Genomic DNA, 15,789 nt, shown 5'->3' with positions numbered 1-15,789 from the left:
TGCAGGGTGGAGGTGGTTTAACCTCTAGATTCTCTTAGTTGTTCATGGATTGGTTGTTCTATGAGATCCCACATTCATGCTTGGAATATGGCATGTTGGTGGGGTGACTAGCCTAGCCTATGGATGCCATGGTATGTTGGGATGTTTATTTCAACTTTGGAATTGTCATGGATTTCCAGATCAAGGTTCATTATAGGAATCCACATAGTGAAGTAAAGCCCGAACTCTGGATTTCATGGATTTGATCCTGAGATTAATAGAAAAGTTCTAAGTTCATCTGGCACTTACATGCACTGATTTATATGTGGATTTAATGGTTATCATATCTTTGATATTTATATGGTTTTATGTTGGTCATACACACGGTTCAATGATTGGTTCATGTCATGGCTATTTCATATATTTACTTGTAATTTTTAAATGGATTGATGCAAGACCTAGTCGATGATGTAGTAATTTAATGGAGAAGGAGATGTTACTTATAGTTATGATTCATAAGTTGTTTCAGTCATTTATTCTTTGTCTTGTATCCTAGACCTATAGGTTGCATTGATGCCAAGTGTTTGAAATAATGTCATTCCCAATTTGGGATTCTTAGGCCTAGTCCTGAGGGTTATTTTTTATTGATCAACATTGCTATTATGTTTTTAATGAATTTTGGAAGTTATAACAAGTTCTGGGTAGAGGCCAAGATTTTGGGCTAGAAAATTGGCTTAAATCCCGGGGTCGTTGGCACAAAACTGGCAATTTTGGTCCACATTCCGTGGTAAGAAGGCCTTTGAGAGCATTCCGTGGTAAGAAGGCCTTTGAGAGCGACTTTAGGATGTTGGGCACTACCTTACCCCTAACATGAGAGTGAGTATGGCCTAAGAGCTGCACAAAACTAGTGGCACCCAGGGACAGGTTGTTTAAGTGGCTGACTTATCTCCTAAGGGTTTTGTTGATGATGTTAGATGACTGTATGTGATGTTCTGTCGATTCCACTTCCTGAAGGTGACATAGGAGGTCGAATTTGATTGTAGTAGCATCTCTCCTCATGTTTACCCTGGTTGGCATGGTTACTTTGGGTTGACCTGGGAGGAGGTGTTACACAAGCTTTCAAACATGAACAAAAATCATGTAGCTGTTATCTCTAACACCACAACAATGATGCTTCTCTTCATATGGTATTTCACCCTCAAATCATCAAACCATTCTAGCAGTCTATTGCATGTGACATCAGGCTCATACCCATTCTTCGTCATTGCACAATCTTATAGAGGAGCTATCCACACATCTACGAAATGGTTCCATAAATGGGATTTTTAAAAACAAACTTCCCTTCACAACGTTGACCATGTCTCTTTCTAGGCATTCATTCTTGTGCCAAGGTTGTACCAATGAATGGGGCTCATTACACTACGCAAATCACACTAAAGAGTTATGAATCTAGGAACACTTGGAGACAATGGTTCTGAAATCAACACCCTCCTCTTTAGGAACCGCCTTAACTTGCAACACAACCTTCCCTTGAAGAAGTGTGAACCCATTTCTAATCATGATTGTTCCACCCTCGCCTCAATGCTGATAAAAGGTGGCTAAATAGGGCAACCACATTCATAAAATATTTTACGTGCTCTTGGTGGGCTGAGCCTTAGCCTCGATATTTTATAATACACATGACCTACCATTAATACTTTTTAATCCACCACCGGGTCTTTTAGCAAATTTTCCACTCTTTAATCAATTCTTTTACCTTTGCAGCTCATCAACATTGCCTCCAAGTCTTCTATTAGAAGCATTATTGCCACCATATGAGTCTTAGCGCCCTCTATCCCATACAGAAATCACCACAAGACTCCCACATATAAAGATAGCCTTAAGAAACACAAAGCATACACCCAACTAAAAGAACCCAACAAATTTCTCACGAGAAAACAATCAATTGTCTTTTTCTTGAAGTTGGAGGTTGGCTAGTCGCACAACCCCCTTTTAACCACAAGTTTGTCCACGTGGGCTTCTCTTAATCACCATTGACACCAACCATTTCCCAGTTGGTGCATTTGTTGGCACACTATGACCGGGAGGGCCAACAAGAGAAAATAAATGAAATTGAAAAATACTTGCAGTAATAAACATACACAATACATGGCCATACAACTACAAAAGTACACCATTATGAAACAAACTAAAACACATTACACAACTAGAAATAAACACAAGTTGCTCCAAGTAAAACCATTGGACAACAATTAAACACATAATATTGCTGCAAATTAAGAGCTGCTAAGAACAAATGGAAAATATACTAAACATGTTGTTGAAAATAAACATAATTATTGAAAACAAGCACATAACTATGGAATTTGAACTCCTTCATTAAGATAAACAACATTCATAAAATATGGAGGCCTCCCTACCATGGCGGCAGGGAGGCTGTGCAACCCCTCCAAAAAATCCTCACATGCAACTCACAAAAAGCCTATGTCCAAATCAAATGAGAGACAAGCTCAAAATCTAACCCAACATCAAGAATCCCTATTCTAAACTTCAGAGGGAATATTTTAATGTTTTTAATAAAATATCTCTAACTACTTTTCATTTTAATTTAATCCTATTTGATTTTTTGCACTAGATGCATTAATTTCTGTGTAGATGTTGATTTCTAATTATATTTGATTACTTGCACTAGATGCATTAATTTCAGTGTATATGTTTATTTCTATTTCTATTTGATTGTTTGCATTAGATGAATTGATTTGAGTAAATATGTCAATTTCTAATCATATTTGATTGCTTTCATTAGATGCATTGATTTCAGTGAAGATGTTGATTTATAATTTGATGTAATTAAATGTATGGTATACGTTAATTTCAAGGTAATTAGATTAACATTGGGCATTGATTTCAATGTATATACATTTTTTTTTATTGATGGCGTGTATTGCTTTCTATGCTACAATAATTCAACCATAAATAAAATACTTGAATTTTCAACTCAAATAAAATGTTCACTTAATTGAAGTATTTGCTTCTTGAAACTGTAAACTATTTGTAATTGACAATATTCTTATTTTTCTCATTTTTCATCTCAATCAACATTGTCATATTGTCACTTTGTATTCAAATTTTTTATTTCATCACTTTTCATTTGATTAAAATGACCAAATTAGTTCTAGACATATTTAACATATTTAAAATTATTATAAAAATTAGATGTTCCACATATTTTTCATGGTGGCACATGACTGAAACCATCTTAGATCCATCTTAACCATGGATATATAAGACCCAAGAAGGATCAAATCTCTCAAGATAAAAACCTTTTCTCAATTTTTACACTCAAAAAAATATCTAACGTACTTTTCATTTGTATTTCATTTCATTTTTTTTACCCAGAAAAAAAATGATAAAATGTCACTTTAAATATATCTACCATAATTGTGATCATGAATATTCCCTAAGAATAAATAGGAATAAATGTTTATAAGCTTTCATGCCTTAAAGATTGGTAAAGACCACAATTTCATTCATTTTCACGTCCATGACATACCCGCCTTAGAAGATGATTTCCCATAATATAATTTTATCGTTATCACGCACGGAGCATGATCATAATATCCCATTAATTTTAGGTATCCAACCCAATATATACCCATATCAACATTACTTTGGAACGAAAAATGAGATAGAAAATGCCATTTACAAATTCAGGTTAATAACAAACTATCATAACATAAAATGATTCATTTAAAATAATTGAAAATGTTGTGAAAAGAAAAGGAAAATTAAGAGCGACACTGATGGTATGCTAGGTTAATCCACAACACGTAAGGGTTGGAAAAGCTCCCCTTCAATGGCCTTGTTCATGACCATCAATGGATTGATTTGTCCATTGTTTTCCAAGAAGAGCGTGAGGAGGTTCTTAGAGAAACCACTGAGCAGGGCAACACCCTCTTCTCCCTGTAACACGGGCGTGCTGTTAGAGTCTCTCAAGTTCCAGAAGATGATCCTGGGAGGCACTCCATATCCCGCCTCTCTGAACTTATCCTTGATTACCATGTAGTCTGTTTTCCATGGATTTGAGGAAGCTTGGTCGAATTCCATGTCACTGAACACCACCAGTTGCTCTATCATCTTCTCCGGTTCTAGTTGGCATTTCACTGCCATCTCCAATATCACATCGAACACCTTTTGGAAATCGGTATTCATTCCCCAATCCATGTTCTCTGTGAATTCATACTTTTCAACTAGGGAATTCCCTGTGACCAAATGCAGTTCTGGATTTTCGCTGAAAGTCATAACATGGCCTTTCCACGGCTCCTCGCTTATTTCCGAAACCAACAATCCAAGCGCTATGCAGACCTCCATGGGAGTTCCGGACATGCTCCCTGAAACATCACAGACCGCCAAGGTGTTAGAAAGCTTTCCTTCTTTCTTCATGTCTTCCACCATTCGCTTCCACTGCAATTCTGCAACAGCAGATTCTTCATTCTTGGCCTGTTCAAGAATTTCATGCGGAAGCAGAGCTCCAGCAGCAACTTTCTTGTTCCCGGCTTTCACCTCCTCCAAAAAGTGAGTGAATCTTTCGGAATCGTGCTTCATAAAGATGTCCTTGTAATTTTTCATGGCGACAGAGGCCACTCTTTCATAAGGCAGTTCGTTCCACAAATTGGAACCCATGTACACCTCAGGCAATTGGAGAGCCTTCCGGAGCGGAACCAACACCTCTTTCCTCAGCTTCTCACGGGCTCTGTAAACATAATGACTCTCTTCGTCAGTGTTGAACTCCTCACGGGGAAAAAGCGTGCGTGCAATGTTCTCACAGATTAGGGTGGAACGATCGTAGGACGAATCCAAGGAAGGACACCACTTGGCGGCTAGGCTTATCTCTTTGACTTTGCCCAACTTGAGCGCCTGCAAGTCTTTAGACAGCAAGCCCGCGAAGAACTGGGCAATTTGATCATGCAATGCTCTGTAATAGGGATCTTCCAAGTAACGTCTCAAAGATTTACTGGCTGCTTCCAAACGCTTTTCTTTCCTAATAACTCTGGCCTTCTCTCTCAGCATCTTTCCATTCAATACATCCGCTGAAATTCGATCTTCTCTTGGCCTGAGCGTGCCCAGCTTTTTAGCTTCTCTTGCAGCAGCACCCTTCCGAGCGTAATAACCGGGCCGACATCCGCTGGGGTTACAACACATTGCACGTCTTCGTCCATATTTGGATTTTGCACCCTCATTTTCCTTTGCACGCTGGATTTTTTCCTTGTGACTGATTTTTTCAGCCTTGCGTTTTTCCGTGGCTTCGGTTCCCTGTAGCAGGCGAACAAGTATCTCAGGTAGGTCTTTGAAATAACCAAATTGAGCGATGCTGCCGACATTGGCAGCGAGAGTTTTGGGGTGACGTGAATGAATCCAAGAAGCTGCGGCATAAAAGCCCTCTCGATCTGATTTGCCCGTTCCCCGTACGCCTCTCAGTTGACAAACTAGCTTTAAAGCTGCTAGTGGATCTTCATTCCATGCGGCTTCCAAAAGTTCAGTGACTCTATGGGAGGGAGTATCGGGCACAACATGGAAAAAGAAATCCAGCAATAGATTACTAGATGTTGAGAATGTGGGAGAGCAATTCTCAGTCAATGTCATATTCTCCTTTCCTGTCTGTAATTCGAAGTAGCGTTTCAAAGTTGGACTGGCCGCTTCCAAGAATCGTTTCAAAACATGCAAGCACCGTTTCAAGAAACGTTTGAAAGCTTCAGATATTGAGGATGTAGGAGGGCGGCCGTGCTGTGATTGCATTTCCAACGCCATTTCATTCGCAGCTGTCCTAGATTTTGGGGCATCTAATTCGGACCCACGATCAGCCACCACAAAATTTGGATAGTTGCAGAGCTCCGGGGGCCCAAGGAGAAGCGCAGGCATGGAAGTTATAGAAGAAGTTGATGAAGCTGAAGCTGTGAGTGTGATCGGAGCGGATTGGCTTAAATAAATAACCCTGTGCGGATTTTATATGGCGATCAAGAAATATTTGGAATCAAACTCCACGATATATGTTCTTGATATTTGTTTTGGGTAAATTTCTGTTTCTTTTCGCTCCACGATATGTTCGTGACCGTTGTTTTGGGTGAATTTCTGTTTCGATTTGTGGTTTGTCCTCGTCATTTAGGTATACTTGTCTTCTCCTAAAGACAACGGAGGGACGCCACCTCCAACGAACCAAGTGGCCGACTCCACCATCCCAACATTTTGGATGTCATGCCTTAGTCCTCCCTATTTCTCCCCACCATGCACATGGCTAGCAATTCCATTTTCCAAATTAGTATCATCTTTTTTTTATTACAAGTTAGAATAGAGTTTCACATTTTTTAAATTTTTAAAAATTAATAAATATAATTGGATATTGGTAAGTTTTAATTATTAATAAATAGAATTCAATATTTGTGAATTTTAATAATTAATAAATATAATTCAATATTTGTGAACTTTAATCATTAATAAATACAATTTAATATTTCTGAAATATTTTTAGTAATAGTTAAAATCGAGAGTTGATATTTATATGTTTTTTTTAGGTTTAACTTTAATTAAATGAAATTAATATAATATTTTTGACTATCAAATGAGTTAAAGTTTTTTGAGCATATGGTGATGTTATGTCATGGTATTGATTCGTAGTGTGATAACAAATCTAATTTTATGATTACTAATTAACAAATCTAATTTCACAATTTGATGATTACGAATGTTTATGGTAAGGTGGTTGTACATCTCTATGGTTGAGAATATTGTTACATGTTTTTTTAAATGTGTATATGTTTTAACTTATATAGTAATTAGATTTTTAATTAATAATAATTTAAAAGAAAGTTATAATTTAGCTAATTTAAATTATTTTTTTAAATCCCTAATGTGAGATGTATCATGAGGCAAACTTTTTGATGTTTATCATGGATTGATGGTTTTTCATCCATTTAATTTATTTGAGAACACTAGCTTTATTTGAAATGTTTGCTTATGAACTCATTGATTCTAGTTAACCACAGTTCATGCTTATTCATTGAAGTCCATTTCTTAAAATAATAATAAAAAATTAGAAAAAAATAAAAACTACTTGTGCTTGATTTTTATTATTAGTAGTAAGTAGGATGATAGTAATTTGCATGTTAACCACTATTAGTTCATCATTGACTAATGCAAGTTATAATGTTTAATTTTGCATATATATATATATATATATATATATATAATGTCTCAATATTATTAAAGGAATTTCTTTTCGAACATCTAAGTAGCCCATAACTTTAAGGTCTGATAGCATTCTTTGCACAATATAATGCCATGTGAATGATTTCTTCACAAATTTTATGCAATGATTTCTACATACAATTGCAATCACTAGAACACAAAGGGGGGTTTTAAGACAATTTTTGAGTAAATTGTCTTAACTTGAGACCAAAATAAAATTTTGTATTGTCTTTAAGGGGGTGTCTCAAATTATTGTCTTAAAAAATTGTCTCTATAAAGATAATATATAACACAAGCATTATTGTCTCTTATGAGAAAATTTCATTTTTGTCTCTCCAAAGGCAATAGTTGAAATTAAAGACATATTGTCTTTATGGAATCATATATTTTGTCTCTCTAGAGAAAATATAAAACAATGAATCCAGAAAAATATCTCACCATTAAAATAAATCAATATAAAAATATTCAATTCAAAAAACCTACAATATCATTGAATAATTCATGTTAGGGTACAGTGGAATCGAACCACCAACCTCTTACATGATAGGTGCCCTTCCTTTGAGATAGCACACTTTGAAGAATTATGTGAGGAGTTATGGTAGTCCTTGCAATTGTATATATAGGCATTGATTTTAAAAAAATGCTCAACACATAATGGCATAATCCTTGTAAAACCATAATCATGCAGAGCCCTATTTTTAACTTAATAAAAAAATAACTCAATGGAGTTAGCTCACAATGACACCCTTGTAGCTTTACTTGCACAAAAGGTTAATAATAAACAATAATCTACAAACAAATTAATCTAGCCATACAAAAATAATTAACTAGAAATAGTACAAGCAATACAACCACCACCCAAAGAGCTACAACAGCTTGCTACTAGGTACCGATGAAAAATATGATGTATACATAAGGAGCCATCACTGCATCATCAACTCATTCAAGACAAATTGAGCACTCTTTTCTTTCAACGTTACAATTTTCTTTGACCAATTCTTCAATGTAAGCTTTTGAAGGTACAAAACAAGAATCTCCATTAACACACATTTGGATTTTTAGAAGAAAATGCCTCACTAGCTTATACATATTAGATGAAAGTTCTGCATCACCCCGGTTGTTGATAAAGTAGTAATTAGAACAAATTCCATGCCATCTTATTCGAATTAGAACACAGTTGTGTATCACCCCAACTGTTATCATTGTGTGTCACCCCAATTGTTGATAACTTAGCAATTAGAACAAATTGCAACATATAACTACTCATAAGACAATTAAAAAAACTCTTGATCTTTGGGGCTCAACATAAGGTTGTTCAATAAAAATCATTTTACAAAGGAAATTGTAAAGTAGAACAACTCATGACAAGAAAAAGACATTCACAATTGGCACAACCTCAAAAGAAATTCCATAATAGATGGATAATTGTGAAGAGGACTGGATATCAACCTCAAAAGAAATTTTGAATATTCATGAACAAATATTAGAAATCAGTTAAAGGGACTAGACATCAAAATCCAGATGAAAGCCCAATTTTACATTCATACCTTCCATATTTGTAGTATTGTCTTTTGTCCTTCGCAACGTTAAGGGCCTCAAGTTAGCTTGAACTAATTTCAAGCCACGTTCATCGCCTTCCTCAAAGGGTTTTTGAATTATTTTATACCACTTGGACACGACAAGGTCTAGTATTCAAATTATGACATCCTATTATAATCTATAAAATTAAAGTTGTGAGATGAAATCCAAATTTTGCAACAGTGAAAGAAAAAACATGTACGTTTCAGTTTTTCTGAACAACACAACCCATTAATGCATTTTAGTGATGGCCCATTTGAATTCCTTACTACAAATTTGCAAAACTCTGGCTATAGAAGTAGCATACTAAACAATATGGTGATAGTGAATTAACATTTTGTAGCAAGCTTTTGTAATAGTTCGGTTCTAGGTGGAAATATTTATTTTGATTGTGGGTATAAAAAGCTTCAATAAATGTATGTATTAAAGCACAAGGTATGACAAAACATGGTGCTAAAGTATATCAAAAAGAAAAAATGATTGCAATGCCATTAGCAGCCTAAGTGTGCAGGAAGTCATTAATTTCCTATGAGTTAACAATAAATATTTATTATAAGACAAAATTACTATTCATTTGAAAATGTAGCTTTCCATACAACTTGGCATTTCCCAAGTGTTTGTATGGAACAAAAATAGTTTGAAAAAACATCACTCTCACCAAGCCCATTTCCATGTTTCAATTCATCATCTATGCATTGTTCATCACATTTAACAAATGAATTTCTTATATTCCCCATGCAAGTCAATAAAAAATATTTCATACTTATAGTTTCAAAAACATTCTACTTGTTTTCTTGATCAATGCACTCAACGTAAAGTGGTAATTGACAGCAACCTCACAAGTCACAATCATTTTATGAATTCTCTATGCTGTTCACCCAAGTCAATCTAAGAGTTACAAATTCCTTGCATGAACCAACTCTTGGGATCGTCAAATTGTAAACCTCTATAACCTGAAAATTATTTATAGTGTTGCAAATTGATCACCGTTCCACTCACAACCCATGAGAATGGAATATCTCTTGTAATATCTCATTGGCTATGTCAATTGGGTTGAAATTTTAGAAGTCAGATGAGTATGCACCTAAACTGCCATTTGAAACAATAAGTGGCATCTCATAATGACTTCTATTACAAGGACTCCATTTTATGAACTACAAAGTAAACATAAATTGACTTCTAATTGATGTTATTATGTACAAAAACAAAGCCCAGAAATTATAAAAGTGTGAAGGCAACCTACCTTTTTAGTGCCTCCATTTCTTCTAAAAAGGGTTTTGTCATCTTACATGTAAATCAAAGCCATTTAAATGGCATTTGAAATTTGGATGAACACTGTTGATTCCTCCATTAAGACCCAAAACATATGCTCTACCTACATTCACATAGGTCCAAAAATTCCAACCCCAAATATGGAAACCTAAACTTTCACCTCAAACAGTAGACCATGGAGTTATTAGTAGCTTTCAATCTTGAAGAAAATTTAGCATTTTAGCTGAATATGATCCCATGTGACATTGTATCCTCCCTCCATTTCAATCTCACTTGCATTCATTTCCATGGCTTCAAGGAGTCTAAAATCTTGAACAATTGAAATTATTTCTACTCTATTTCTACCATATATTGGATCACAAATGTAGTCCAACATGTAGAATATGTCAACATTTTATGAGTCTCATACCGATATTGATGTCATCTAATCTTGAAATAGATCTTCCAAAACCTAATTTCTCTAGAAAAAAGAAAATGAATTATTTAACTCAACAACCTATGCAATTTGTAGTAAGGCAACTAGACAAGAGGATTCACAAGTTTCCATTTGAAAACCTGGTAAAATTATATCTAATTTGTGCTCAATTCATAGGCTAGGGACAAATCAAGTCTTTGAGATGTCACATATAAGAAAATTACATGAATAAAATGCAGAGTTTCGATAAATGGAAGAAAATAGACAAGTTTTTGCATCTGGCGAGTCCATAGGTGATATCCTTTCCCCAAAAAGAATATCAAAACTGACAATCACTCCATGACGAATATAAACCAGGTAGTAGGAATCCACTCCATAGACAAATCCAACCCAAATAGCCAAAAATAAATTTTGTGAGGACTAAAAATGGCACTAAAGACACCACAAAAGGTGTCCAAGCAAGTAAGAGTCATCTTCAAAATCGTTATTAATCTCTTTGAACCATCTAAAAGCATAATAATATTGATATACCTTACAATGAAAGTTGCCTCCAACAAGTAACACAAGGCATCATTAGTCCATAAATATAGAAAGGCACCAAAGGATGACCCTATTGAATCAACTAATGTAACACTATCCACAAGGATAAGGATTTGTGACAAAAACTAAGGCCAAGGCATTGGTAAAATGATCACTCATTATACCCACACACTATGAATTAGAACCTAAGCACGTCAACCTATCTTAAAGATGAAATGACAATCAACTTAATCATAGCATTTTTAAAGTCAGCCTACAACTTAAGGTATTGTTGCCTAATCTCTCTGTCCCACTCCATTTCCTCCCAAGCTAAAACCAAAATATCAAGGATGAATCCCTCCTCGACACACCTAGTAGGCTTCAGTTGCACTACATACTTGGCAATTGACCAGATCCTCAAAGCCACAGCCTTTGTCACAATTCTATAAGAAATGATAAGCAAAGTAATAGGTTTCCAACCACCTATAAATTATCTCATTTAATTCTGATTAATAGGCTTCATCAAGCCATAATTGAGACTTGAGAAACTCAAACAGGAAGCTAGAAGAAAAAACTTTCTACATCTAGACAACAAATATGATCCCCAATAAAGTCCCACATGATCTTATAGACTTTATAAGGAAAACCATCCAATCTCGAGGAATTTCCATTTTGAATTGAAGTAAAGGAAGCACATAAATCATATCTTATAATATCCTAAACCAACATATCATTTTTCCCACTAGTGACCCTACAAAGGGTAATCATGTAACAAGTATCTTGTGCAACACTCACTATTTGTCAAAGAAAAAAATAGAAATATAGAAAAAGGGATACCACTGCTATAGACGTACAATATATGATGTCGATAGACCAAACCCCACCTCCAAACCTATCTCCTTTGCACTCCAACATGATCAGGTTCCCCCTAAATATGCATTAAGTTGTCCAGAAAGACTATCCAATTCCACAACTACCCTTGCTCAAAGCTAAGGACAAGGTAATACACAATAAAAATGTATCACATGGTCCTAAATCAAGAGCATGACCCAAACATACATGCCTACCAAATCCAAACCAGAAGAAACCACCTGATTCAACAAAGATAAATAAATACAAATAATTATGCCTCCACTCCCTTGACAATGCTCAAAATTCCTAAAATGGGCCATTCCAAAAGTAGGTCATTTGGCTTCGAATCTCAAAACCATGTCCTCCTAGGTTAAACACACAATTCTATGTCAACAAGTTCACAAGGCATATCATCAACAAACGTGGGAAAGAATCCCTTGGATTTCCCCATGAGATTTTCCTTAGAAAAAAATAATACACTCATGGTGTGACATGATAGTTTGAGGCTCGATACTGTAGAAAAACTGCACAGTAAGTTTTTGTTTTAGTAAATGCCTGTAAAATCTCCATCAACATCAATGTATTTTTCACAAAGGGAATATAATTAGTCAAATGTCATGAAAAAATATCAAATGATCACAACATACTAGAAATGGCAGGATTTAGGACCCTATTGGACATGCATATGCCAACTAGAGAAACAATAAGAAACAGAGTGCCAAAGTTTCTACATTTTTCAAGCACACATTTCACTCTTGAACCAGTTTTTGTCTTATGGAAATCATCAAATGTAACATCCTCCTCCCACATCTACCCAAGTAATCGGCCAACCCAGGTAAACATGTGACGATAGGATACTATGATTAGATTCAACCTCCCATGTGACCTTAAGGAAGTGGAATCGACAGAAACACAACATACAAACCTTCCACATTAGGTACATAAACTCCTAGGAACCATTCCAACCACTCAGGTAACTAGCCCTTGCGTCTCACTGAATTTTTTGACCACTTAACCTCTGGAATCTCTCATGCTATAGGCCTGCTAGCGTTCAGAAGGCTATGGACACTCTCATGAAAAGGCATGCTAGCATGTAGAGACTATTTTTCTCGGTGTTGTGCTAGTGTCCTCAAGATTTGAGCCACTTTTCAGGCGCAGAGCCCAGCCACTACCCAAAATTGAATGATACCTTCAAAACAGTAAGATAACAGGGAAACAATGATGCAAAAGTAAATACTCAAACAAAACCTTGATCGCACCTCTACTAGCCATGATAGGCATTTCGCCAAACATATCAGAAATATGTAATATAGAGGTGTAAACAACAAATTTAGGCATAGGGATCTTATACATATCTGAGAATCGCTAAGGACCATTGTTCCCTCATATCATTTGCTACATTATCATCTATTAGGTCATAGCTACATTTTCCATTCGTTTACAAGTAAAAACGTGATGAGAGCCATACATAGCCACTATCATAAAACTCATACATAGCCAACATAATAGCAACAAAATTACCAATGAAATCATAGCCATATGATCCACACATAAACCAATATACTACTCATAGAAATACAAGGAGAAATAACCTCATATTGATGATATAAAATCAAAACCCGGGATGTGACTACCACATTCCATCCGACCATAGAATGGTTGAGCCAAATATCTCTTCAACCATTCACGCCCGTGCCATATTCCAAACATGAATGTGGGATTCAAACCAAAAGAACCAACCAGGGCATCTCGAGGCTAAACCACCTCACCCTCATCAATAGAAACTAGGCTTTACTATAAGCCATCCTGGATCACTAGAAAAAACACAATAAACATGCAATAACAAACTTTACCATGATCTACACCTGATCACTAGGCCAAAAAATCATGGATGCTACCTAATTTCTCCACCTAACCGTGAGGAATTTTCCTATCTCCTAGTCTCTCAGGATTTACTACAACCCACGTTGGGTCACTGGGCCCTAAACTGAGACCCACTCTCAAGGATTTATCGCATATCCCAACTCAGATTACTAGGCCCAACAGAGAGAAACCACATGCAGTACCATGCATGCCAAATCTAGCAAGGAAATCACACATGCAAATCGATACTTGTAAGGAATCCTGCTATAGCTACTTGATCCTGCTCTTCCTTCTTGATCTCTAGTTCCTCCTGCCTTCTTTGTCTTTCTTGATCCAATGCCAAAGTGCTCCAAGAAAAATCTAAGTGTCCAAGAGTGAGAAAGAGAGAGAGAATAATGAGAGAGCTCCAAAATTGAACTGACAAAAGGTTACAAACTGATCCTCATAAGCATTTTTATCAATTAGACCTATATTTTTTTCATTTTCCATTATTTTCCTTCATTTTCCTCCTCACATGCAACTTGTGACCTTTCACCTTCCTTTTCTTCTAATTATATTATTTTCTTAAATAAATGTTCCAAAAATTCCACTTTGCCTTTCCAAAGCCTTAGCCATTTCCTTTGCCAATTTCCTTAGCCATAATAAACTGATGAACACCTATACTAGGATGTTTTGCCCAACATTCAGCTTGGAATAAGTGTCCCATTAACCGTGGTTATTATTTTTCCTTTATTAACTTTTATTACATCGAATTTTCAACATGGTTGTTACAGAACCCCCCCTTTGGGGGACACCATCATCGATGTTCAAACACACCTATAACTAAGAAAAACCACTAAAAAGAAAACATACTACGCATGGAGTTTTATAACATAGCTCGATGCAGTATTTACAATGATCACCCTACTGAAAAGGAAACCAACATGACAACATAACAAGCATAAAATCATAATGACATGATACCCATACCGCTTATTAGAGCTTTATAACATAGATCATGGTGGTATTTACATCCATATACATATGTACATATACCAAAACATCATCAACCATGTAACATGACATATACCAAAGACTTATACCAAAACGCCATACCAAAATTGCTCTACCTCAACTGGAAAACAAGGATACATAGCCCACATATGATCTGCCATTTCCCATGTAGGTTCATCGGGCCCAAAGTGCTTCCACTGCACTTTAACCTACTCGATTTCTCGGTTCCAAAGCATGAGCACCTTTTGTTGTAATATGCACTAAGGTTTCAACTGGAATTTTCTATCTGGTTCCACCTACAATACAGACCATTCAATCACATGATTAACATCTTTAACATACTTCTTAAGCAATGACACATAGAAAACATCATGGACTTTCATTGTTGGAGGTATGGCAAGTCGATAGGCTACTGGCCCTCTTAGGGTCTTATAAGTTATAGTGATCAATTGATGATTATCTGGATATTTATTTTGGAAATCTGTTGATAAAATTTAGCCTACAAATACCCCAGGTCTTATATTCTAAGTTGTCTTTATATAGAGGTCCCTAGGAGGTCATCATTGAGATGTCATGAGTCAGCTGTCAGAATCCACCCTTTCCATTGCTAAAAGATGAAATGTGCCGGAAGTTATTTTTAATAGTTTTGATTTTAAATGAGTTTTAATTTTACAAAATATATATGTATTTTCTAAAATTATTTATTTGAAATTTTAAACTTAAATCTAAAATAACTTAGAAAACCCAAAACCTAAACTATGGAACCATATTTTCCTTCATGCATCAAGTCATAAGTCAAATCCATAAAGTCAAAGTAAATTGTGTCCCCACCCCGCACTTAACTATTAAATCACCCTAATCTTTCATGTCTCCAGATCTGTGCAAAATAAATCAATGGTTATTGATATATTTCAAGGCGAGGGTTGTCTTTTCAACATTTAACCAGGGGGGTCTGAAAAAGTAGTTTCACATTTACTGATTTTTATAGCTGCCTGTTGGGATGGCCCCCCTAGGTAAAATTTTGTTAAGTACTGTAAAGTCTCCGCATTTTTAGGAGAAAATCGTGAGTAGTTCAG

The 15,789-nt window shown here is 35.7% G+C and overlaps 1 protein-coding gene across 1 annotated transcript; it reads right to left on the bottom strand.

The window, feature by feature from the left end:
* Nucleotides 1–3,795: 3,795 nt before the first annotated feature.
* Nucleotides 3,796–5,898, bottom strand: LOC149202071 (uncharacterized). The gene is made up of 2 exons (XM_089401477.1): nt 5,214–5,898; nt 3,796–5,117 (listed from the first exon to the last, which is right to left on the bottom strand). The coding sequence occupies exons 1-2, from the start codon at nt 5,896–5,898 to the stop codon at nt 3,796–3,798; spliced, it is 2,007 nt and encodes a 668-aa protein (XP_089257603.1).
* Between the last annotated feature and the right edge of the window lie 9,891 nt (nt 5,899–15,789).

This window comes from Pinus tabuliformis, chromosome 2_1, assembly GCF_031772625.1.
Source record: "Pinus tabuliformis cultivar Carrire ecotype Pingquan chromosome 2_1, CPIR1, whole genome shotgun sequence".
Lineage (NCBI taxonomy): Eukaryota > Viridiplantae > Streptophyta > Pinopsida > Pinales > Pinaceae > Pinus > Pinus tabuliformis.
Note: the sequence above shows the minus strand (reverse complement) of the source record. Positions and strands in the feature narration are given on the sequence as shown.